Raw genomic sequence first — 23,106 nt, forward strand, 5'->3', positions numbered from 1 at the left:
CAGACAGAGACAGAGATTGGCTTATAACAAATAGGGAGGGAGGTGTTTTCCCCTTGTCCAGTTGGCCAAATGTGTAACTGAAGAGGTGTCATAGGAAGGGGGAAGAACAGGAAGCATTGGTTGCCGGTCTGGTATTTAAGGAAGTGTCTAGTATACTAGGGGCATTTCTATGGGATACTGGAGTGTGACAAGGAAAGTAGGGGTTAATTAACTGAGCTTTCCTCCTTTCCCTGTCTCAGGAAAGAGTCAACCTAAATTCCTTGGCCAGCATGTCCACGTAAGAATTCCTTCTAATGCTCTGGATCTCTGGATTGTTCCTTATCCAAACCTGAGTTTGGGATGGAAGAGTTCATAGCTTTGGGCCCTACCCCAGTTATCCCTACCTTTGCTCTGCTCTATCTATCTCATGCTCTTGGAGCCTCTTCTAATCCTAGGAATCTTTTTCTGTTCCCCAAACTTCCCTTTCTTTTCTCTCCTCTTTCCTAATCTGCCAACTCCCTTCCTCTTTCTGATCTGCACCCTGTAGAGTGTTTATGGAGACTAGCTCCAGTGGGAAGGTAAGAGAACCTGGTCCAGCTGAGCAAATGAAAGTGCAAAGGGGACAAGCAGACGCATCCCTCAAGGTCTTGGCGGACTGAGCTCTGGGACTGTTCACTCAAAGATAGCTGAGACTGAGCCAGCAAGTTGATCCGCACCAGCTTTCCCTGTACCAGGAAAATGAGGCTTCGTGGATGATTTGGACATGATGGAGCCCATTGATTAGTGAGTCCCAAGGGGGAAAGAGCCTGAGAAGGGAGTGGGAGCCAGGAAGTAAAAGACAGGCCAAGCATGACCACGCAGAACAATGAGGCCAATTGAAGGGTAGGAAGGGAAGCATCTTTCCAGGAATCAACCCCTGTCGAATTCACACTCAATGGTTTTCTGATCAGGAGGCCACCTCTCCCTCTCTCTGCAGATGGAGCAATTCTTGTTGACTTAAAAGGTTAAAGGAGTACATAGAAGTCCTTACTGAGTTTGTAAGCTGCAGGAGAACCAGCTCCTAGGCAGAAACGCCAAACATGCAACACAGGCGACCTGAATGAGAGCCTAGGCCAGAGGGGCATCAGGAAACCGGAAAGTCACAGGAAGTGTGAGTGTTTTATCGACCAGATTCTGACAACCAGGAACTTGGGCATAATGTGGCCACATTCTTTTGGTTGTAAAAAGAACTGGAAGTGGAGCTCACGGTAAGCACTTCATAGGACCCAAATCTCAAAAGGTTGTTTATTTTTTCCTCCAAAGAGTATTCGAAGTAACTATGCTTCTAGAGAACAAATAAAATTATACTCTTCAAAATTACACAAAGCAAATATGTGTTGAAGTTAAAATAGTGTCTTTACAAAATTTCTGTTTTTCCCCATTATTGGTATGGCAGTCCTGCACGACAATTGGTTTCCATTTAAGCTTAGACGCCCATGGAGTGAACCAAGACACAGAAAAGCCCATATTTTTACATAAATTTCTTGACCTTCAAATGCTAACAACTCATTAAAATTTTTTTTTTTTTTTGGTTTTTCGAGACAGGGTTTCTCTGCAGCTTTTTTTAGAGCCTGTCCTGGAACTAGCTCTTGTAGACCAGGCTGGCCTCGAACTCACAGAGATCCGCCTGCCTCTGCCTCCCGAGTGCTGGGATTAAAGGCGTGCGCCACCACCGCCCGGCCTCATTAAAAGATTTTTAAAGACCTACATAGGTCTTTATCTATTCAATTTATTTACTTATTTATTTCTATTTTGTACCCTAAGTGTCCCTTGGGCTTCCATTTTGTAAGCTGTGATATATGTCATTCCACTGAGCTTTTCCTTCATTTTGTATGTGTGTGTGTCTGTGTCTGTGTATCTGTGTGTGTGGAGGGAGGGAGAGAGAGAGAGAGAGAGAGAGAGAGAGAGAGAGAGAGAGAGAGAGAGAGAGAGAGAGAGACTGCCTAAACACTCCTTTAACAAAAATTCCAAAGGAATAACAAGCACAGGCAGTAACAGCAGGAGATAGCGCTCTGGCAGCAGAACTCTAATTCAAGCTTGCACAGAAATATTTTCCACTGCATTTTCCCCTTTTAATTTGCACTATGGATTAACCCCACTGTGATCCAACCGGACTGAAAATTGGGTTCAACTGGAAAAAAGATGGAATCAGTTGGTGATGACTAGTCTAGAAACAGCCCTTAGATGTTGAGAAATAAACGTGCCTTCCTCTCCCAGATTAAGCACCATGAATAAGCATTCTGGCAAGTTTCAAATATCAGAGAAACTTTGCAGGATAGCCACGAGTTAGCTAACTTATTTATAAGTAACAAATACTCTGTTTCTAACCTCTAAATGCCCCTCCCCCTGCACATTCCTAAAAATGCCCAGAACATCATAGGGAAGGAAATATTTACTTGTAAAAATTGCATGCTACTTGGCATGATGGCCTCCATTTATCCCAGTATCTGAGAGGCTGAGTCAAGAAGCATAGTACAAGTTCAAGGCCAGGGTAGCACGCATAGCAACTTTCAGGCCAATGGAGAGCTACGTAGTCAGAACTTAACCTCCCCCAAAATGCTCGTTTACTCAGAAATTAGATTTTTTTGGTTTCCTTTGAATTTCTTTTATGTTTCTTTAGCAGACTTTTATATTATTATTGTTCATTTAAATCATACACATTTCTGAAGTTTAACCCCAGTTCTATGTTTGGTCACTTTCTGAGTGGCATCTCATTTCCACCATATTGTCTTATGTCCTTTTCATCAGAGATGTGTGCTTTAATGGAAAGTATCTTATTCATGCCATTGAGTGCTAACAGCGAGTGAGACAAAAGATGTGGGGACGGGACTGCATTAACAACACTCAACCTGGCCTCTGTGCTACTTCTCACAAATGCATGTGAAGGTACAGTGGTCATGAAATTTAAAAAAGTTTCACTCCAAAAATGAAATGAGAGACAAGTTATAAATACCTGAGATGACTTTGTGTTCGGCTACAGAAACAAAACAATTTGCAACAAATCACAGAAGATAAATAACATGGCCGCTCTCTCTGGAATAGGATGTTGTGGTAGGTAGAGCTTTGGATTCTCTTTTCGATTCTACTTTCTAATACTCACAAGATTGTATGTCTATGCTTCATATAATTAAGATTAAAAAATGGATCCATTTAGAGAAGACATTGATTTTTAAAAGAAAGTAAAAGCAAGCTACCAGATCTGGTAATGTAGGCCTGTAATCCCAGTAACTGAGGGTGGTTGGGGCTGCTCAGGCAGGATGATCACAAACAAGTTCAAGAATGGGCAATTTAATGAGAGCTTGTCTCAAAATAAAATGTAAAAAGAAAGCTAAGTGGTGGGGTGCTTGCCTAAAATGTATGAGATCCTGCGAGTTTGAGCCAGCCCAGTCTACACAGTGAGTTCCATGCCAGCTAAGGTTACATAGAGAGACCCTGCCTCAAAAAAGATCATAAGCTTGATCCCTATAACCACCGTACTACCACCAAAAGTCTGAAGAAGGCAAGGGGAGGGCCAAATGAAAGAGATAAGGAACAAGTCAGGAAAGGGTCTAGAAACCTTTGTGGAGAGGTTGTCAACCTGATAAATTGTTCTTGGAGCACCTTGCTATGGGTGCCTAACTCGGGCCATGGAAAAAGCAAAGTTAATGAGTGCGGCCTAAGCTCTGATTTGAGCCCAGCAGTTCAGCATCATCTCTTTCCTCTGCTAGGACATAGCCTTCTTCTGACTACAGAGGAGGGAGGAAAGATAGCAAGAGACCGAGAAGCCATGGAGATGGAAAGGGTTGGATTGCAGGGTTGGGGATCTGCCTTGGTGGTAATGCGAAGCCTAGCATTTCAGGAGGGCCTATTCTCTTGGAAGGCAGAGGCAGATAGTGCTCTGCGAGTCTGAGCCAGCGCTTAGGACACTTTCTTACATATTTTTATATCGTCATCATATTCATCCCCCATTACCCATTCCCGAGGATCTCCTTCCTAACCATTCCCCTTCTACTTTAGTTTGGTTTCGTTTTGGTGTATGCAGCAGTTATGGATCATGCACAACATCTATAATAAGTTGTTTTCTATTCACGCATGGCTGTTGGCAGTTTTCTGTGTTAAGACTCCAGATAGACTTAAAGTTACCCATCTCTGTTCTCCACCTTTCCTTGATTCCATCCCTGTCACTTGAGTTTTGGAGTACACCTGCCTACCCCGTCCCACACTCCATTAGTATAGTTCAGAGGCTTTCTGTCTCACCCTAATCTTAGATAACAGCTGCAAAGTATGAGTTCGCTTGTACCTGTTCCATTTTTTGCTAAGACTTCTATCATCATCATCATCATCATCATCATCATCATCATCATCATCATCAATCATTCATATCTATGGATGCTTCCAAATAAAATTATTTTTCTTTCTTTGTTAAAAAAATGTGGTCTTATGCAGCTCATTCTGGCCTTACTCATTCCAGAGCTAAAGTTAGTCATGAAGTCCTGATCCTCCTGCCTCCACCTCCCAGGTGCTGGGATTACATCTAAATACCACATTAAGCATCAAAGGAATTTTTATACCAGACATGGTGGCATATGTTCAGGAGTTCGAGACTACCTCAGGCTACAGGGTACCCTGTGTCAAGATAAATAAATGCATAAATAAATAAGTAGAAGAAGGGAATCCTGAACCATTACCTAACTTTTTCTTTACTTAAGGATTTTTGTGAAGTCTACATGTATTGAGGGTATGTATGTATGTGCTGTGTGAATGTGGCGGCAGTGTATGCTTGTGAGTGTACAGGTATGCATGCCTGTTCACCCACATGCTGAGGCCACAGGAGACCTCCAGGTGTCATCCTCTATAACGTATGCACTTGAGATGGGGGTCTTTCACTGAACTGAGCCCAGCATGCTGGAAAGGCATGAAGGCCAGTGACCTTCTGGGATCCAATTGTCTCTTCCCACAAATGCTGGGATTACAATCATGTGCAGCCATGTCCAGCTTTTGATGTGGGTTCTGGAGATTGTAACTCAGTCCTCATGGTTGTGGAACTAGCACTGCTACCCGCTGAGCTATCTCCTCAACTCCAGTCCTATTTTTGACAGTTATACTAACACGTTCAGAGAAGCCAAGGGAATTTTATAAGTCCTATTAAAGTCCAGGTATCCTGACCTGAAATATTTTTGAAATTTTGTTGCTATTATTACGTGTTTGTATATGCACACATGAATATAATACATGTGTGTCAATGCAGATGTGATGGGGTGTGTGCGGAGGTCGTCTCTGTCATTTCTAGAGTTTTATAAGTTACTTATTTCTTGTTTACTTAGGTAATATTATATCCTTCTGGAGTCTTTGATAGAGTTAAAAAATAAATAGATAGTTATAGATTTCCTTAGTTATGATAAAAGATAAAATAGATTTAAACATTATAACTGTAATACTTGCTTAATAACTGTTTTGTTATATGTAATTTTACTATGTTAAAGTTAAAGCCTTTCTTTTTTGTTTAAACAGAAAAAGGGGAAATGATGGAGGAGAGTTATCTGTCTATGTTTCTTTCATTGGTTAATTAATAAAGAAAACTGCCTTGGCCCTTTAAGAGGACAGAAAATTAGGTAGGTGGAGTAGACAGAACAAAATTATGGGAACAAGGTAAAAGCTTCTCTTTGCATCGAAAATTGTGCCTTATTGCTGGGCCCTCCAGAGGGGAGGAATGCTGTATCCTTAGGTGGCAGAAGAAACAGGAAAAAAAGATGGATGCTAATAAGTCTTTTCTAATAAGGGCCTTAGCCCCATTCATAAGTGAAGATGAGAAAAGATTCAATTTTACTAGACAGCACCAGTTTTCCAAAGTGGTTATATTAATGTAGCTCCCACCAATTGTACATTTGAACTCCAATTGGGCTACATCCTCATTAACACTTAGTGTTGTCTGGCTTTAATATTTTTGACAGTCTGATCTGTGTGAAATGTTTTCCCACTGTGGCTTTAATTTGAGTGCATCTGATTACTACTGAGACTACACAAATCATTGGCCAGTCATTCCACTTGTGCTTCTACTAAGAAGCCATCCTCATTCTTTGCAAACTCTGAGAATGGCATATTTGTAACAGTTATTTTATTCACATGTGAACAGGTATATGTGGGGACCAGTGGCCAACCTTGGGTGTCATTCCTCAAGAGGCACCGTCTACCATGTTTTCTGAGATGGGATCTCTCACTGTCCTGGAGTTCACTGGTTAGACTAGGCTGGCTGGCCACTGAGCCTCAGGGCCTCACCTCTCTCCACCTAGCAGCACTGGGATTAGAAGCTGTACCACCACCACGCCCCACCTTTTCACATGGGATCAAACGCAAGTCCTTATGCTTTCGCAGCAAGTTCTTTGTCAACTGAACAATCTCCTCAGCCTCCCAGAGTTCTTTATATTCCAGATGCTAAACTGTTATATGTGCTTCAAATATGTTAACTCTGGATTTCCTTTTTTAATTTGTGAAACTTTTAACAGAGACGTTTAAAATTTGCCTGCAATCAAATGTGTTGATCCTTTTCTTAATGACCACACTTTTTGGATTATAATAGAGTCCTCTCTGGGCCCTGCTATCCCCCATTTAGGATTTCCTTCACTACTGCTCTGACAAGTCACTCTTTTTCCTCCTTTGCCTGCAGTGTTTGTCATGTTGACATGTGCTTTTCGCTATGGCCGTGATGACTTGGATGTGATTGGTCTGACATGCGCAAAGATCTCTATGTACAGGCCAAGCAAGTGACTCCAGCTGAACCCAGAAGCTTCCAGGGCCCCCTCACAGCCTTACAGGAGCAGCTTCTGCACAAACATGGGGCCAGTGCCTACCCTTTCACACTCCAGGTACTGACGTTAAGTCTCGGGCAATTTCCAGAGGAGATTAAGAGATAAAAGAACAGGAAAAGGTCTCCCTATTTTGCTAAGCGCCTTTTGATTTCTTAGATGGTTGCAACCCTGCCCTGTTCGGTGACACTGCACCTAGGCCTGAAAATTTAGGAAAGGCAAGGGAAGACAGTGCGCTAGTCACCTTTCCACCAATGACAGAGTCAACCTAAAAAGAAGACCTTTTCTTGTCTTTTTTTCTCTCATGGTTCAGTCTATAGCAATTCAGTTGATCTGGATTTGTGGCATTTGTCCCATCATGGTGGGAGCCTATGGCAGAAGAGGTCTGGTCACTCCATAGTGTCCAGGGAGGAACCAAGAAGTGCATGTCTGCAATAACCAAACTTTCCCAATCTCTCTTGAGGTTTCAACTCTTAATTTTTTTTACCACTTCCCAATAAAAACATCAGCTAGGCTGGGTGTGGTGGTGCACTTTTTTTAATCCCAGCACTTGGAAGGCAGAGGTAGGCAGATCTCTGTTGAATTTGAAGCCAACCTGGTTAGTATAGTGGCTTCTAGGTCAGCCAGGGCTACCCAATGAGATCCTGTCTTAAAAAGAAAAGAAACATAAGCTGGGGACAAACTTTTAATTCACAGGCACCTGGGGAATGCTTTGGCTCCGAACAGATAGAGAGCAGATAGACAGACATGTAGTTACGATGGGGTGTAGGAAGACAGATGGACAAGATTGGAGACATGGACAGCTAAGGGATGAAGACATTTTTATGTGGTCCCACAAGGAAGGGAGGGATAGAATTAGAAATGCACTTTGTTCCTGACTCTTTACAGCTGTGTGGGATGGACTTTGAAGGGAAGAGTTTCTGTGCAGAAAATCTGAATGAGAAAATCCCTAAGAGGTATTCCTTGGTCTTCCTCAAATCCTTGCCTTATGCATCCACCACAGACCCTGCTCTTAGGACAGAAGCAGACCTAGTTACCATAGCACCATTGCCACCAACTTGGATGTCCTGCTCTGATTCCCTCCTCACTTTCCTTCTTCACTCTAGGACATGGGTTGGGAGGCGTGTAAAAAGACAAATGATGCATATGTACATTCTGTGGGCTCCCATGTCTTGGTTGCCATGCAGAACTCTGCTGCTGTGGTGCTTGCGTAGTCATGGATACTAAAGAAAGGAAAACGTGTTGCTGCATACGAACAAAACTGAATTCTTGGACACCGACACTTAGATTTTATCTAACATCTGTCAGAGACTATGGCTTTTTCTTTGTTTTAGCCATTTACAACTGCAGGCCTAATTCTTAGATTGCAGGCCATAGATAAACAAGAAACAGGACAGATTTAGTCAGTGGGCCAGTTTGCAACCCCTTGGTTTATAGAACACCAAGGATTCAGGCATTCTCTGAGGGAGGCCTTTCCCCACCTCCATCCCCAAGTAAACACAGAGACTTAAGGGTAGTATGGAGTTGTCTGTGGTTCTAGAATGAGATTTCGATCTTATCCCTTGGCCTCTATTCAGCGATTCTGTGCATCTGGTTACACAGAAAGTGCAGTTTTCACCCCGGAACCAGACCCTGGTCCCCGTGCACAGACCATTTGCAGCTTCTTCTCATCAGCTCAACCCCAACAACTCCAGGCCTGGATGGACAGGGAGGTTGGTGATACCCACCTATATCCTATCCCCTTACATTAGAACCCCTCGGATATCCCCTTTTTACTGATGTCTTAACTCGAGTAGGCAGACATGGGAGTCAGGGCAACAACATTTTGAAGGAAATGAAAATTCTACATTTAGGTTTGGGCATACTCCCTCCAACCTTCTTCTGGTTCAGGTTCACTACCATGGAGAAGCTATTTCTGTCCATGCTCCTATCAACAACTGTACCAACAAGGTCATCTAAAGACTCAAGATCGCTCTGCATCTAACCCCCAGACCACAGGTTCTAAAACACAGCTGGACTTCTTACTCATTTACATTTATCTTAGTTTTCTTTCCCAAACAGGCCTATTAAAACATGTGATCACTGCTGGGTGGGGGCAGCACACGCCTTTAATCCCAGCACTCGGGAAGGAGAGGCAGGAGGATCTCTGAGTTCGAGGCCAGCCTGGTCTAGAGAGCAAGTTCCAGGACAGCCAGGGCTACACAGAGAAACCCTGTCTGGAAAAAACAAAAGCAAACATGCGATGACAACTTACTGCATATGTATAGGGTCACGGACCTTGGCAGTAACTCCACTTCTGGCTGCCTACTACCAGAAACAGGGCCTGGCACTGAACGGCAAACTCAAGCACGAAGGCACCAATTTGGCCTCTAGCACAATGTAAGCTCATAGGTAATTTGCAGCTTCTACTTTCTACCCTTAACCCATCCTACATGCTGAATGTATGGCTCTGAGGTTTCTTCTTTGTTTGAGGTTATTTGTCTTTTAAAATGCCCCTCAGCTAGTGTTCAGCACACTCACAGGCCTCAGAGCCAGCCTCAAGCTAAATGAATACCTATGGGACCGATAGGAAGCTGAGGTCTTCGGTAATGAGAAAGGAAAATGCACAGAACAGAGTATCTTTGTTATATAAGATTTTACAGTCCAAACCAGTCACGGGGGTGCTTGCTTGTAATCCTAGCACACTTAAGGGTCAGCACTGAGGCAGGAGAAAAACAAGTATGAGGTCTGCCTAGGCTGTACAGCGAGACCCTGTCACCAAAATGACACAAATGGGGCTGGTGTGATGTCTCAACAAGGAAAGGCACTTCTTTAGCTCACTGCTTGAGTTCAATCCCCAGGATCCGCATGAAGGAGAGAATCAACTCGTATTGCCCTCTGACCTCCCCGTTTATCATGCCACCTGTACCCCCACATCCATGCAAGGGCACAAAATGGAGAAATAAAAATGTACTAATAATAGAAAATGAAAACAAGACACAATTCACGAAAGCTTTACATCCATCTTCCCTTCCTAAGAATACTATTTAGGTTCCCTGGGCAGGTATGGTATTCGACTTACACATATGAACTCTGAGGCTTATACTTACCTGGCAGGGGAGATACCATGATCACACAGGTGGTTTTCCCAGGGTGAGGCTCACCCATTGCACTTGGGGTGTGTTGATGCCTGCGATTTTCCCAAATGCAGGAAACTCGACTGCATAATTTTTGTTAGTGGGGGACTGAGTTTGCGCTTTCCCTGGGAGGGGGGGAGAACTCTGGGGCTTAAAGACAAGGGACTTGTTCAAGTTTCAGTGATTATGAGGCAGATAGGATTCTATTACATGCCATCTGGCTCTAAACATGTGACCTCCACAATAGCTACTATCTAGAGAAGATAGAATCGAGTAGAAGGTTAGGAGATAAGAAATAGCAGAAAAGGAGGATATAAAATGAGAACTATATGACAGAAATTGATAGAATTCTTTGGTGCCATTCGTTTGGTTCTATGCCTTCAGATTAGCATTAGTTGTGTTTCTCACCAAAGCCATTTGTCTGCCACCTACAATCATGATTGCCCAGTTCTCCCCATGCCTTACCAAACGACTATCTACAGGCCATTATTTTTAGAAATAGCCTTAGAAATTATTCAAAGAGCATTATTTTATAGAGAGATCCAAAAGCACCCCAAAAGCAACCAAAAGACTACCCCAAGATTCTTACAGCTTTTGGTAACTTATTTTTCAATCATCGGGTTTTTATTGAGCGCTTATTACAAGTTCATTCCTCTGCAACACAATCAGATTATACAAAGAAATTTAAGGCTATCTTTGCCTTCAGTCAATATACGGCCTGGATGAGGAACACAGAGGAAAGCAAATAGAATCCAGCAGCTAAGTGTTAGCTGCATGTGGGTCATATTATGAGTCCAGTGGAAGTTAAAGGCCAGCATAGCTGGTAAGACATTCTCAGAGGAGATAGAATGAGCTAGATCTCGAAGAATGGGTAAAATCTGGATATTAATAATAGAAGAAAGGAACATTCCAGACTGGAAACCTGGCATGGGAAGAAGCTAGAAGGTAGGAATCCCACATGGCATTTTTAGGAGCAAAAAAGGAAGGCGGTTCTGTCTAGGCTGTGTTCTAGGTGTGTTAGGAGTTCAGGAGTTAGGGCAGAAAAGAGAGAAGTAGATGAGGCTAGATTGCTTTGGCTCCTGGAAATCAAGCAGAGTAGTTATAGTCAATTTTTTTTTTTTTAAAAAAAGGCCCTTGAACAGACAGTAACCCAGTCAAATGGAATTGTAGGAAGAAAAATGTCATCCCAGCTGGGTAAAAGCAATTATAGCCTGCGATATCTTTTGGGAAAAGACATAGGCAACAGGGCATGGTAATAGAAAACCACAGGATTTGGGGGAGCTAGATTCAATTATATTCCTAACATCCCCAACTTGACACTACAATATCAAGTCTTCAAGCTGGGATGAACAGGGAGCTTCTGGGGATCCTGGTATCCTACAAAGTTAGAGTCAACCTGATGGTGTCCTATGGAGGGGTAAGTGAAGGTTTCCAGTTGGTCTGGGTAGAGGTAAATAGGATGCTTAGGTTTTCAGGGAACATATAGGTGAGGGGAGACCCAGAAAAAAAAGGAGGGAAAAGAGCAAAGAAATTTCCTCATGGGACTGCAGAGCCACTTATGAGCCATTTCGTGTCCCTCTCCATCCTTGCCAGGTAAGTCAGTATGAGGCTTGGAAGCTGTACCCCTCCCCCTTGCCTACTGCTATTTGGTTTTTTTGTTTTGTTTTTTGGGTTTTTTTTTTTTTTTTGGTTTTTCGAGACAGGGTTTCCCTGTAGTTTCTAGAGCCTGTTCTGGAACTAGCTCTCGTAGACCAGGCTGGCCTCGAACTCAGAGATCCGCCTGCCTCTGCCTCCCGAGTGCTGGGATTAAAGGCGTGCGCCACCACCGCCCGGCCGCCTACTTCTGTTTTATGATGGAATTTTTAAAAGCTTCCTCTAAGTGTTGCTTTCAAGACTGAACCAGGCTTCACCTCCACTCCTGGAAAAAGGGCGCATCTTTTTTTCTTAGCTTTTCCGGGGGTAGGGAGAGTGAAGGCAGAGCAGCAAGCTTCACTCAATGTTAAAAGCCAGGACAAACTTTCTGCTTGAGTGGTAATAGAAAACAGAACTAACGTTAGCCAAAGGTAGCTCCTTCGCGGACTTTAAGTGAAGACCATGTGGTCAGAACTCCTCATTTTTACTAGAAGTTGTCCCTAGGAGACTGAACTCATCTCAACTCTCCTACCATCTCATAAAACCTAGGGGCTGAAAACTGACTTGAGAACTTTCAGAATTCAGGCATCAAAACCCCTTTCCGCTATCTATGCCTTAGGTCATCATTGCCCAATTTGGGCTTCCCATAGCAGCTATTCCTTCCCATCCTTAGGGTGATGGTGGATTTGTTTTGGTTTATGGAGACAGGGTTTCTCTGTGTAACAGTCCTGGCTGTCCTGGCACTCATTTGTAGGCCAGGATGACCCTGAATTCAGAATCTGCCTGCCTCTGCTTCTCAAGTGTTACGAGTAAAGACATGTGCTACCACTGCCCAGCTGGTTTGTTTTTGAGACAGGGTCTCTCTATGTCAGTGGCTCACAATGTGTGGGCTGCAACCCCTTGAAAGGGGTTGAACAACCCTTTCACAGGGGTCACCTGAGACCACGGGAAAACTGATATTTAATTATAATTCATAACAGTAGCAAAATTAGTTATGAAGTAGCAACGGAAATGATTTTATGGTTGGGAGTCACCAGAACATGAGGAACTGTATGAAGGGTCAAAGGGAAGGTTGTGAACCACTGTTCTATGTAGTCCGGGCTGTCCTGGAGCTTGCTGTGTAAACTAGTTTGGCCTAGAACTCACAGAGATCCTCTTTGCCTTTGTCTCCTAAGTGTTGGGATCAAAGGCGTGCACCACCACACCTGGCTGGGTTATGGCTTTAATACTCTCTTCCAACTCCTATACTTCAAATAAAGCAGCTCCCAGAAGTAGTCAGCTCCTTTTACTCCATCTCCTAACTTCTCAGTGACACAGAGCACCCTATCTTCATTGACGACTAAAAGGCCAGGTTCACAAGCTTCCCGCAAGCCACCTACATTAAATGAAATTTAACCTGAAATCCAGCTCAGTGGCACTCTACTGGGCCTTGAAGAATCTTATTTAGAACAATAACCACATTAGTAAAATTAAAATAAGGAATACCCGTGAACCTCGTCCTAAAGCAGTGGTTCTAAAGCTTCCTAATGCTGCAACCCTTTCATGTTATGGTGACCCCAGCCACAAAATTGTGTTACTTCATTGCTACTTCATAAACTGTAATATTGCTGTTATAAACTATAATGTAAATGCCTGTTTTCCGATGGTCTTAGGTGACCTCTGTGAAAGGGTCGGTCAACCCCTCAAAGGGGTCATGACCTACATGTTGACAACTGCTATCCTAGAGCAAGATCTTTACAAGAAGCTTCTATGGGCTTCCCCCAGCTCATCCTACAAATCTCAAAAGTTCTTATGCAGGTAGCCATAGCTGTGGTGTGTTCGTGACTACAAGGCTATGTTATATCCAGAAGACAGAAGAAAGCTCTCCTTTCTATCCTCTGGCTCTGACATATTTCCACACCATCCCCCTTTTCTGCAATGTTCCCTGTACCTTAGATGTAAAATCTGAGTGCTGAATTAATAAATTAGTGGTGAGGAATAATCTCAGCTGGAGGCTACAGAGCTGTTTTAGTCAGGAAAGTATTAGCTGAACAAACATGAGGACATGAGTTTGAGTCCCATAGTGCACTTAAAAATGCTGGATGTCTAGTCTGTTATATTGGCGCATACCTTTAATCCCAGCAGAGGCAAGTGGATCTAAGCTTGAGGCCAGCCTAGTCTACATAGTAAATTCCACAACATCCAGAGATACATAATAGAGAAACTGTCTCAAAAAAAAACGTATCCTGGATGTGGCAGCACACACCTGTAATCCCAGCACCGGGGAGGCAGAGAGAGGAAGCTCCCTGGGACTTCCTTGCCAAACAGGCCAGTCAAATAAAAGAGATTCAGGTTCAGTGAGAGACACTGTCTCCAAAAGATAAGGTGGAAAGTGATTGAGGAATAGCTGATTCGGACCTACACACACACACACACACACACACACACACACACACACGTTAACCACAGCTGGGTGTAGTAGTGTACACCTGTGATCTCTGAGTTTCGGAGGATGAAGTGGGAAGATCCCGAGTCCAAGGCCAGCTTGGACTATGTAGCAAGAACCTGTCTCAGGAAAAAAAAACTCAACACAAATTTATTAACCATGGAAAGAGTCTTGACTTTAACGTTGTTTGGTAGACTCAGCCAATAGGTTTTGCGGAAATATCCATGCTTTTCCTTCTCAGATGGCCACCAGGGGTCAGCAGAGCAAATTAGAGGATAGATTTCTCACGAAGACTTAAACTAATTCTACCTCCAGCTCTGTTCAGAAGGTACAGTGCCAGTAACAGAACTGAGCATCGAGCAATACCTTTAGTATAGCTGGGGTAGGATTCATGGGAAGAGCCAGTTTCTGCATGTCATCCATCTGAAAAATTGATTTACCTTGTTTATTTAAATAGGTAGATTTCTAGTTCTCCCACAAACCAAAGATTCACTCTCCAGAAGGAATTAAGAGATTCAGTTCAGCTCCCCAGGATTCTTGTATGTGCTTGCATGCCAAAGCCTGCAGGTGGAGGACAACAGACAACTTTGGGAATCAGTTCTCTCCTTCTACCATGTGGGTCCCAGGGGTTGAATGCAGATTGTCAACCCAGAGAGCCATCTTGATGACTCTCCATAGGATTTTAAGTCAAAATTCGGGCTTTCACTGCAGCAGCACCTTCTTCAGAGGGAATAAAAAAAACTTTAAATTCTGAATGGTATGTTGATGTCAGTGGAGATGGCACAGATGTGATTTCTGTAGTATCTAATGGCCAGTCACTAAATATCTAAGAGGACAAAAAGTTATTTGAGGGTGGGATCAGAAAAAGGAAGTTGGCAGTTAGCGCTACTCAAACTACAAGTGGGAAATCATGAACCAGTTTCCTACTGCTGCTTGTGAGAAGCAGTGTATCCATGCTACTTCTTTGGTTTAAGTTCCAGATCAGAGAACATGGGAAAGGAGAATATATTAATACCAGCCCCTGTAGCAGACAGCCTAACACTCCTGGGGAAGGGACAGTTTTAGCCTGCAGGGCCCTTGAACCTAGGCATCCCTTGGTTATTCTTTAACCTCCCAAGTATTCTAGCCAGATACAGATAGTTGTAAAGTAGGTTTGATGTTGCTGTTTCTTTCAATGTTTGGTTGTTGTAGGTTTTTTTTTAACTCAGTGGTATTTTACATTCATATAGTATCACTCAAGCCATATTTGTTTGGTACTGTGTTTTTACTTTAGGGGGATGAGGAGGAAGGGGCAAAACCAGTGTCTCTTCGGAGTCTCCCAAGTGTATGGGACTCCAAAGTATATGTACAAGGACTAGGTGGCATGGCTAGGCAAATGAGATGGAAGGTCCCCAGATTCTCTGATTTCTACAAATAAAATGCTAAGTGACCCATCTGTGGTACCTGATAACTGCCAGTGGCTTTCCAGCTGGCTTTCCACACAGGCTACAAACATCACCAGCTCTCTCCTTTTCCAGAATGAAACTCACCTAGGAAACTAGGGGAACTCCAAGGACAGTACAGTTGATACAGAATGCAGCTAGTAAGCTGCTCCCCATCCTCCCCACCCGCTAAGCCAGGAAGGCGCTGAGAGTAGAATTTCCCGACTGCATCTCAGAGGGCTAGCCGGCTTGCTCAGGCAGATTCCACATGGAGGGCTATGAGCTGCAAGCCTCTAGTGCACAGTCCTCTCTTTTTGGCGATGATAATCTGGGGTAAGAAAGAACACACCACATTATTTTTGGGCTGAGCTCCCAATTTCCCCATTCCCAACTTCCAGGGTTTGCTGTTCTCCATATTAAAAAGAGTTCTAGGTATCTAGAGCCCTGCCACGTAAGGGAAAAAAAAGTTGTCTTACTGTAAGGAAAGAAGCGCACACGCATGCTGATTTCTCGGGCTGTCTTCAGGATTTCAACAGCCTGGAAGGAACACAGCAGCTTGTACAAATGATGAGAGGTTACCCAGGACAGAAACATACCAAAGGAATGTAGTATGCCACTTCAAACATCTAGGTCACCGAGAGTTGCTCTCTTCTGGTGCATTTCCCTTGAAGAGATGCTTTCTTACAGATAAGGCTAATCCCGTCCAGCCTGTCCTACCTGAGATGGCTTCTTATACGACTATAGCCCATGTGCTATGCTTACTTTGCTGTGCTCAATATCCTGGAAATCCACATCATTCACAGCCAGAACTTGGTCCCCTTCTTGAAGTCCTGCTCGATGTGCATCAGAGTCTGGAATGACCTGTTAGTAAAGGGATAACACACATAACTGAGATGGAGTAATTCCAGGAGATGGCAGGGGAAATTCAGAGTTGCTCAAGTGTTTGCCATTTTCTGTGACACTACAGGGAGATAAGCGGACTGCCAAATGAAATCTGGTTCTCGATTTGTTTTTGGCTTTTTAGATTTTTTTGGTTATTTTTTTGAGACAGGGTTTCTCTGTGTAGTGCTGAAACTTGATCTGTATACCAGGCAGCCTTGAACTCAGAGATTCACCTCCTCTGCCTCCCGAGTGCTGGGATCAAAGGCATTCAGTTGGCTTTATAGATTCTTTTTTTGTTGTTTGGTCCCAGCTGTCCTTAAACTCAAGAGATCCACCTGCCTCTGCTTCTAGAGTGCTTGGATTAAAGGTGTGCGCCACCACCACCTAGCCTGCTTTATAGATTCTTATTGCCTACTCCTGACCTTCCCGCTCCTGCCTCTGGAGTCCTCGGATTACTGGCATACCCCACCACACCTGACCCAAATGCAATTTTGAGACGGAAAGGGTGAGTTCCTATTATGCCCATTCTATGACTCCACCGGGTCATCCAGTGTATTTTAATAAATACCCTTTGTTAAAAGGGAAGTAGCTAGCCATACAGCCTGCCACACACACATTCATGCACAGACCTTGGAGATGAAGATGCCTAGCTGGGAGGCCTTTCCTCCTCGGATGTTAAATCCCAGCTGTAAGACAAAAATCACAGACACAAGAATATGTAGGAACATCAGTGTACTCAGAAGAAAACGACACTACTCTGGCCACCTACTTCCCAATTCACATCCAAGCCCCAACCAAGTCCAACCTCTGGCATGGCCAAAATGTAAGGCGAGATTAGCAGCTTCTATAAGTTTACCTGTGCACCAGGGGGCTTCTTCAGTGTGACGATCCGGGGCAGAAACTGGGTCAACTCATTGTTGTAGTCTGGGTGGTACACTCTCTGCAAGACACAGCAACCTCAGAAATCTTACTGCCAATCTTAATTATCACACCTAACTTCTTCTAGAACATCAATAAACCAGCTAACTTAGGGCTAGGAAGTGAGAAAGTCACAGACTCAGTTTATACGGAACAGACACCACAGTCAGGACCCCACAGTCAGGACCTGCTAGCAGCCCCATAGATCCCTATTTTATTGACAGAATGGAAACTATGATTCCTAGTTTTCGGCATTCACTGGCGTGAAAGGCCCTGTAAAGATGATACTACAAGAAGTTTCCTATGGGTCCCCGTTTGGAATTCACCCCTTGATTCACTCTCCATTGAGCTGCACGATCTTGCTACGTTATCTCTCATAGATCTCACACTTGGAGGTAGGTATCCCTTATTCAGGAACGCAGATGGCTCCCACCTCATGAGGAGGAATCCATGCTGGGGGATTCTCATAGGCAGGCAGGAAAACCACTGGGTAGTCATCATAAGGGATCCGGGTATCCATTTCAGGCAAAACCCTGAAAAGGAGAAATCAACGCAAACAAAATGATTTTCAAAGGGCTAAGCTCTGTTTCAGAAAGCGTTCCACCCTAAGGCCATCCATTTATGGGCCTAGCAGCATGGACGTGTTGAGATTGGAGGGGGACAAGGGGGCAAAAGAAAAACTTATCAATTTTTCTAAATATCTAAATGCCTAGCACCTTGTTAAGCACTCTAACGGCATGTTCTCATTTCTCACAATTCTAGAAATATAGGTGTCACCGCCTTCAACCCAGAGAAGGGGAAATTAGAACGCAGCTACAAAGATCTACTTTAAAACAGCAAGGGAGTGCCAACTCTCTCCCGTAGGGCTTGGGGCCAGGCGCCGCCCCACCTTCTCTAGAGGTGCTTAGTAAACGCGCCGTCCACAGATGGACTCCGTCGGCACCGGCTCCTTTCCAGATCCAGGTCCTGCCTCCCTCCCGAAGCCCGCGCTCACGACCACTTAACGCAGCACCACCTCACCGGCAAACAGGCCTCCCTCCGCGGCGCCCTGGCTCGCGGCCAGTTCGGCCCAGGAACCGGAAGCGGATGCCGGCTGCCAGCGAGTGTGGGCGGAGCTCGCTAGCAGCGAGCCGGTTCCCAAGCCCTAGCCAGCGGCGTCACGTTGTGCGTGCTCACGCGCTGCTCCCAGCCGGGCTGTCTGCGCTGCGATTGGCTGGCGCCTCGGGGCTCAATTTGAAACTTGGCGGTTAAAGCTCCAGTTGGAACAGGGCGCCAGGGAAGATCCGGGAAAGGGACGTTTAGTTTGGTGAGTTATGGGGCCGCGGTAGCTCAGACGCGGCCCTTTTTAGTACGTTAGGGGTTTGACGAGGTCGCTGGCTCCGCTGGAGGGTTTTTTTTTTTCCTTTTTATTTCAGACACCGCAGTGCCGAGACTGACAGACCTTCAGGCTGTGGCCGAGTGTGAGTGACGGGAGGGCTGTGATCTCGCTGGGAGGGAGGCTGCCCCGCCGAGTTCCCAGGGCCCCTACGGCCTCAGGGCCTTCCCACTCTTGCCAGCTTCTGGGGCCCCCTCGGAGAGCCGCCTTCGCTCCGCGTGGACGCCTGCTGAGCAGCTACCATGAAAGAAGAGGTGAAGGGAATTCCTGTGAAGGTGGCACTGCGTTGTCGCCCCCTGGTCTCTAAAGAGATCAGCGAGGGCTGCCAGACGTGCCTGTCCTTTGTGCCCGGAGAGCCTCAGGTGGGTAAGAGTTTTGCTCGCTACAGCTGGTACTGAAAGCCAGCTGGGGGCGTGGTCTGGGTTTTAGTTCTCCCCATCCCCCAATGCCTATCTTTTGCCTTTTGCAGGTGGTGGTTGGTAATGATAAATCATTTACCTACGATTTTGTGTTTGACCCCTCTACTGAGCAGGAAGAGGTCTTTAATACAGCAGTAGCTCCACTCATAAAAGGCATATTTAAAGGTGAGGCTGTTTAATTCACTGGGTTTTTTTTTTAGCATATATTATGTGTGGATATATAGGCACTACAGATAGGAATGGCTGAAGCAGACTCCTTTAAAAAAAAAAAACAGCCCACAGCCTAGTAAAATTTGTGAAAATCTTTCAGTCTTTTTACTTTTGAAGCTAGTTTTAGACTATGCTGTTTATCTTTGACCTAGACATGTTTTTTGTTGTGGGATCACTAGAGGACCAGCTCAGCCCTCAGAGTATGGTGGCTCATTCCTTTAATCTCAGTGCTTGAGAAGCAAAGACAAGCAGACCTCTGAGTTCCAGCCTATCTGGGATACACACACACACAACAAACTCTGTCTCACAGACACACACACACACACACCAAACAAAATATAGATTTGAGCCGGGCGGTGGTGGCGCACGCCTTTAATCCCAGCACTCGGGAGGCAGAGGCAGGCGGATCTCTGTGAGTTCGAGGCCAGCCTGGTCTACAAGAGCTAGTTCCAGGACAGGCTCTAAAGCTGCAGAGAAACCCTGTCTCGAAAAACCAAATATATATATATATATATATATATATATATATATATATATATATATATATTTGTTGGTGCTGATGGTATGCCAACCTGCTGGAGTGGAAAGCCTCAGTATTCAGATAATATAGCCTCTGGGCTCTAAAGGAGTTCAAAGTCCAGAAGGTCAGAGAACAGGTAGCTGACTACATAAGTGAGTTTGAATACATAGGGAAAAAAAACCTAAAGTTTTTGCAACTATTTAAAATGTTTTTCGTGATTTTTCTCCCCCCCCCCCGAGTTTGTTGTAGCCCAAGCTGACTTATAATATAGCCAGAAATGGATGTGATGGTGCATGCTTTTAATCCTAGCACTCAGGAGTAGGCAGAGGAAAGTGGATCTCTGTAAATATCAAGGCCAGCTCGTTTGGTCTACACATATTGGGTTCAGGACCAGCCAGGGCTACATAGCGAGCCCCCGTTTAATGTGTAGTGTTGTGGGAACACACACAGTGACTTAATGTGTAGCGTTGTGGGAACACACACAGTGACGCCTACTATAGACATTTCGCTGCTTTCCTATGAAGTACTATGACAAGTTGAAGGCTGGCACTAACTCCTTTTGGGGGAGTTTAGGTGAAGGTCCATAGGGAACTTTTGATGTAGGTGTTGAATGATGAGTAGAATTTTTTTAGATAGTTTTTTTAAAACCCCCGAATATCATAGCCAGTTAATAATCTTTCTTGCAGAAGCAAAGATTTTATTAGCAGGATTCCAAAGAGAGTAGAACCTGAGAGATGTCTAATTGTTGTAGTATAGTGGTTATTCAATTTTTTAATTAGTTGAGAATTTCATACAAGCATATAATGGGTTTTATCAGTTCTTCTCCCAACTCCTCTCCTCCAGTCCTTCCCCTATTTCCAGCACATATACTCTCTCTTCTTTTTCTTGAACACAGAGACTGTTTAGTGCTGCCAGTATGTAGACTCATCTTATAGAGCATGGGTAGCTTCTGCAGGCCACATCCCTGAAGAAAAATGATTGTTCCTCCTCCATTGAGCTCCCATCAGTTGCTGGTAGTTCCTAAGCTAGGTGCAGGACTTCATGAATATCCATGTTGGGACTTTGTGCAGACCTCACCAGCTGTTCATTTAAAAATTAGAACAGCATCATATTAGTGCTTTTCAATTATAAAATACATTGCATCTCGGCTGCCTAGACCCAAATAATCATACAGAAACTATATTAATTGCAACACCGTTTGGCCTATTAGCTCAGGCTTCTTATTATCTAACTTTTATGCCTTAAATTAACCCATTTGTATTTTATATTTTACCACGAGGCTCTTAGTTTGTTACCCCTTGCTTCTTGGGTGGCTACATGGTATCTGCCTGACTCTACCTTCTTTCCTCCTCTTTATCTGCTTGGATTTCCTGCCTTGCTATAGCAATTAGATGAACTTACAGTGTCTTGTTTGTGGCAGGGTCTCATTTATCCCAGGCTGACCTTTAGGTAGATATGTAGCAGAAGCTGACCCTTAACTCCTGATCCTCTGTCTTTACCCCTAAAGTGTTGGGGTTATATACATGCACCACTACAGCACACCTCCAGTGTCTGTTTAAAGTTTTTCTTTGACAGAGAAGTCATACTGTCATTAAGTAGCCCACTCGATGGCTGCTTTCTGTTGGACAACTCACTTTTTTTTACAGTTACTTTGTGTGAGTGTGTGTCACAGTATGGGAGAGGGGAGTCAAAGGACAGCTTACAGAAAATAGTCCTTTCCTACCATGTGTCCCCCAGATATTGAAATCCATCTGTTGAACTTACCAGCTTTTACACAACTTTATTCATACAACAAAGATCTCCATACTGAAAAGAAATTTACCTCCCAATAGCTTCTACCCAGTGATCTTAGTTCATCATTCTAGATACGCTCAAGCCTTCTAAGCAACAGCTAGTCAAATGTATTTTGATCCTTTAAATATGATACCATGGGGACTGGACTCATGGCTCAGTGGTTAGGAATGCAATTACTAGCTGGGCAGCGGTGGCACACACCTTTAATCCCAGCACTCTGGAGGTGGAGGTAAGCAGATCTCTGTGAGTTCGAGGCCAGCCTGGTCTACAAGAGCTAGTTCCAGGACAGGCTCCAAAGCTACAGAGAAACCCTGTCTCGAAAAACCAAAAAAAAAAAAAAAAAAAAAAAAGGATGCAATTACTGCTTTTGTAGACGACCCAGGTTTGGGTCCCCACACTCACATAAAGCAGCTCCCAACTACCCAGAACTCCAATTACAGGGTATCTGGTCCACTCTGGCCTCCACAGGCACCTGTGTGCACGTGGTACACATAAACTCATGCAGGTACACATAGAGTTAAAAAAAATTTAAACCAGGCAGTGGTGACTCTTGCCTTTAATCCCAGCACTCAGGGAGGCGTAGACAGGCAGATCTCTGAGTTCAAGGCCAACCTGGTCTACAGAGGGAGTTCCAGAACAGCCAGGGCTACATGGAGAAACCCTGTCTCGAGAAACCAAAAGGAAAAAAAAAGCAAAACTTAAATGATGTCATGTCTCAGGGTATATTGAATATCGAAGTATATGCACATGTGTATACAGATGTCCTTGCTCATGCATGTCTTATTGCATGTAGAGGTTAACAGATGTTTTCCTCTATTGCTCTCCATCTTCTTTTTTGAGACAGGGTCTCTCTCCGAACCATTTCAGCTAGACTGAAAGGCCAGCAGGTCCCCAGGGTCCACCTGTGTCTGCCCTCCTAGTGCTGGCTTTACACAGCTATATGCTAACATGCCCAATTTTTATGTAGGTGGTAGAGATCTCAACTCAGGTTCTCAGGCTGCACAGCAAGCAATTTGCCCACTGGGACATCTCCCCAGACCTAGCCTTTATTCATTCATTTACTTTTTTTACATTATTTATTTAATGTGAATTGCATGTGCTAATGTGTCACAATGAACATGTGAAGGTCATAGAACAACTTGCAGGAGTTAGTTCTTCCACTATTTTGGGTTCTAGGGCCCATATGCCAGTTGTCAGGCTCAGCAGTAAATGCTGTTACTCACCAGGCCATCTTGTCAACCTGGTTTTTTTTGTTGTTGTTGTTTATTTTTTTCTTTGAGAAAGGTCTCATGCATTGCAGGCTTTCCTGGAACTCACTAAATAAGCAGGAATGACCTTGAACTTTTGGGTCTCCCTGTGACCTCCATCCCTGGTTTGGTTTATTCTGTACTGGGAAGTGAACCCAGGGCTTAAAGAAGCCATCTTTTTTTCTGGAATCATTTGTGATAAGTTGTTGATCTAATGACTGCTGAATACTTGATCATGTATTTCCTATAAGAGTCAAAATTACATGGCAAAGCTGTCATACAGAAGTTGCTTTATCACATTGCTGCCATGTAATTTCTAGAGCTATTCAAATTTTGTCAATTGTTTC

General features: G+C 44.1%; 3 protein-coding genes and 1 non-coding gene across 5 annotated transcripts in view; 3 read left to right on the forward strand and 1 right to left on the reverse strand.

The window, feature by feature from the left end:
• The first annotated feature begins 269 nt into the window (after window positions 1-269).
• Arr3 (arrestin 3) lies at window positions 270-15,390 on the forward strand. Its single transcript, XM_042054322.1, is given in 16 exon segments — window positions 270-277; window positions 527-557; window positions 699-708; window positions 711-762; window positions 3,616-3,812; window positions 6,662-6,724; window positions 6,727-6,860; window positions 6,960-6,990; window positions 6,993-7,018; window positions 7,689-7,756; window positions 8,378-8,415; window positions 8,418-8,512; window positions 8,691-8,811; window positions 9,068-9,179; window positions 11,249-11,333; window positions 15,247-15,390. Coding segments are annotated over 16 exon segments (1,215 nt in total).
• On the forward strand, window positions 9,882-10,045 carry LOC119805655. Its single transcript, XR_005283964.1, has one exon. It is a non-coding gene; the product is annotated as a U1 spliceosomal RNA (small nuclear RNA).
• Pdzd11 (PDZ domain containing 11) lies at window positions 15,219-18,281 on the reverse strand. Of its 2 annotated transcripts, none has more exons than XM_038316643.2 (7): window positions 18,215-18,281; window positions 17,628-17,727; window positions 17,133-17,216; window positions 16,906-16,962; window positions 16,157-16,255; window positions 15,871-15,931; window positions 15,219-15,722 (listed from the first exon to the last, which is right to left on the reverse strand). In XM_038316643.2, exons 2-7 carry the CDS (start codon window positions 17,712-17,714, stop codon window positions 15,688-15,690), a joined length of 423 nt encoding a protein of 140 aa, XP_038172571.1. In that variant the 5' UTR covers window positions 17,715-17,727; window positions 18,215-18,281; the 3' UTR covers window positions 15,219-15,687. The 2 variants fall into 2 exon arrangements, with proteins under 2 accessions (XP_038172571.1, XP_038172572.1); XM_038316644.2 differs by having other exon boundaries at window positions 18,084-18,260.
• Window positions 18,282-18,452: 171 nt separating this feature from the next.
• Window positions 18,453-23,106, forward strand: part of Kif4a (kinesin family member 4A) — a 112,455-nt gene continuing 107,801 nt past the window's right edge. The window contains exons 1-3 of the mRNA XM_038316803.1: window positions 18,453-18,500; window positions 18,610-18,931; window positions 19,039-19,153. Of these exons, the coding sequence (XP_038172731.1) occupies window positions 18,812-18,931; window positions 19,039-19,153 (235 nt within the window). The 5' untranslated portion in view covers window positions 18,453-18,500; window positions 18,610-18,811. The remainder of the gene's footprint in view (window positions 18,501-18,609; window positions 18,932-19,038; window positions 19,154-23,106) is intronic.

The sequence above is a fragment of the Arvicola amphibius genome, chromosome X (assembly GCF_903992535.2).
Source record: "Arvicola amphibius chromosome X, mArvAmp1.2, whole genome shotgun sequence".
Classification (NCBI taxonomy): Eukaryota; Metazoa; Chordata; class Mammalia; order Rodentia; family Cricetidae; genus Arvicola; species Arvicola amphibius.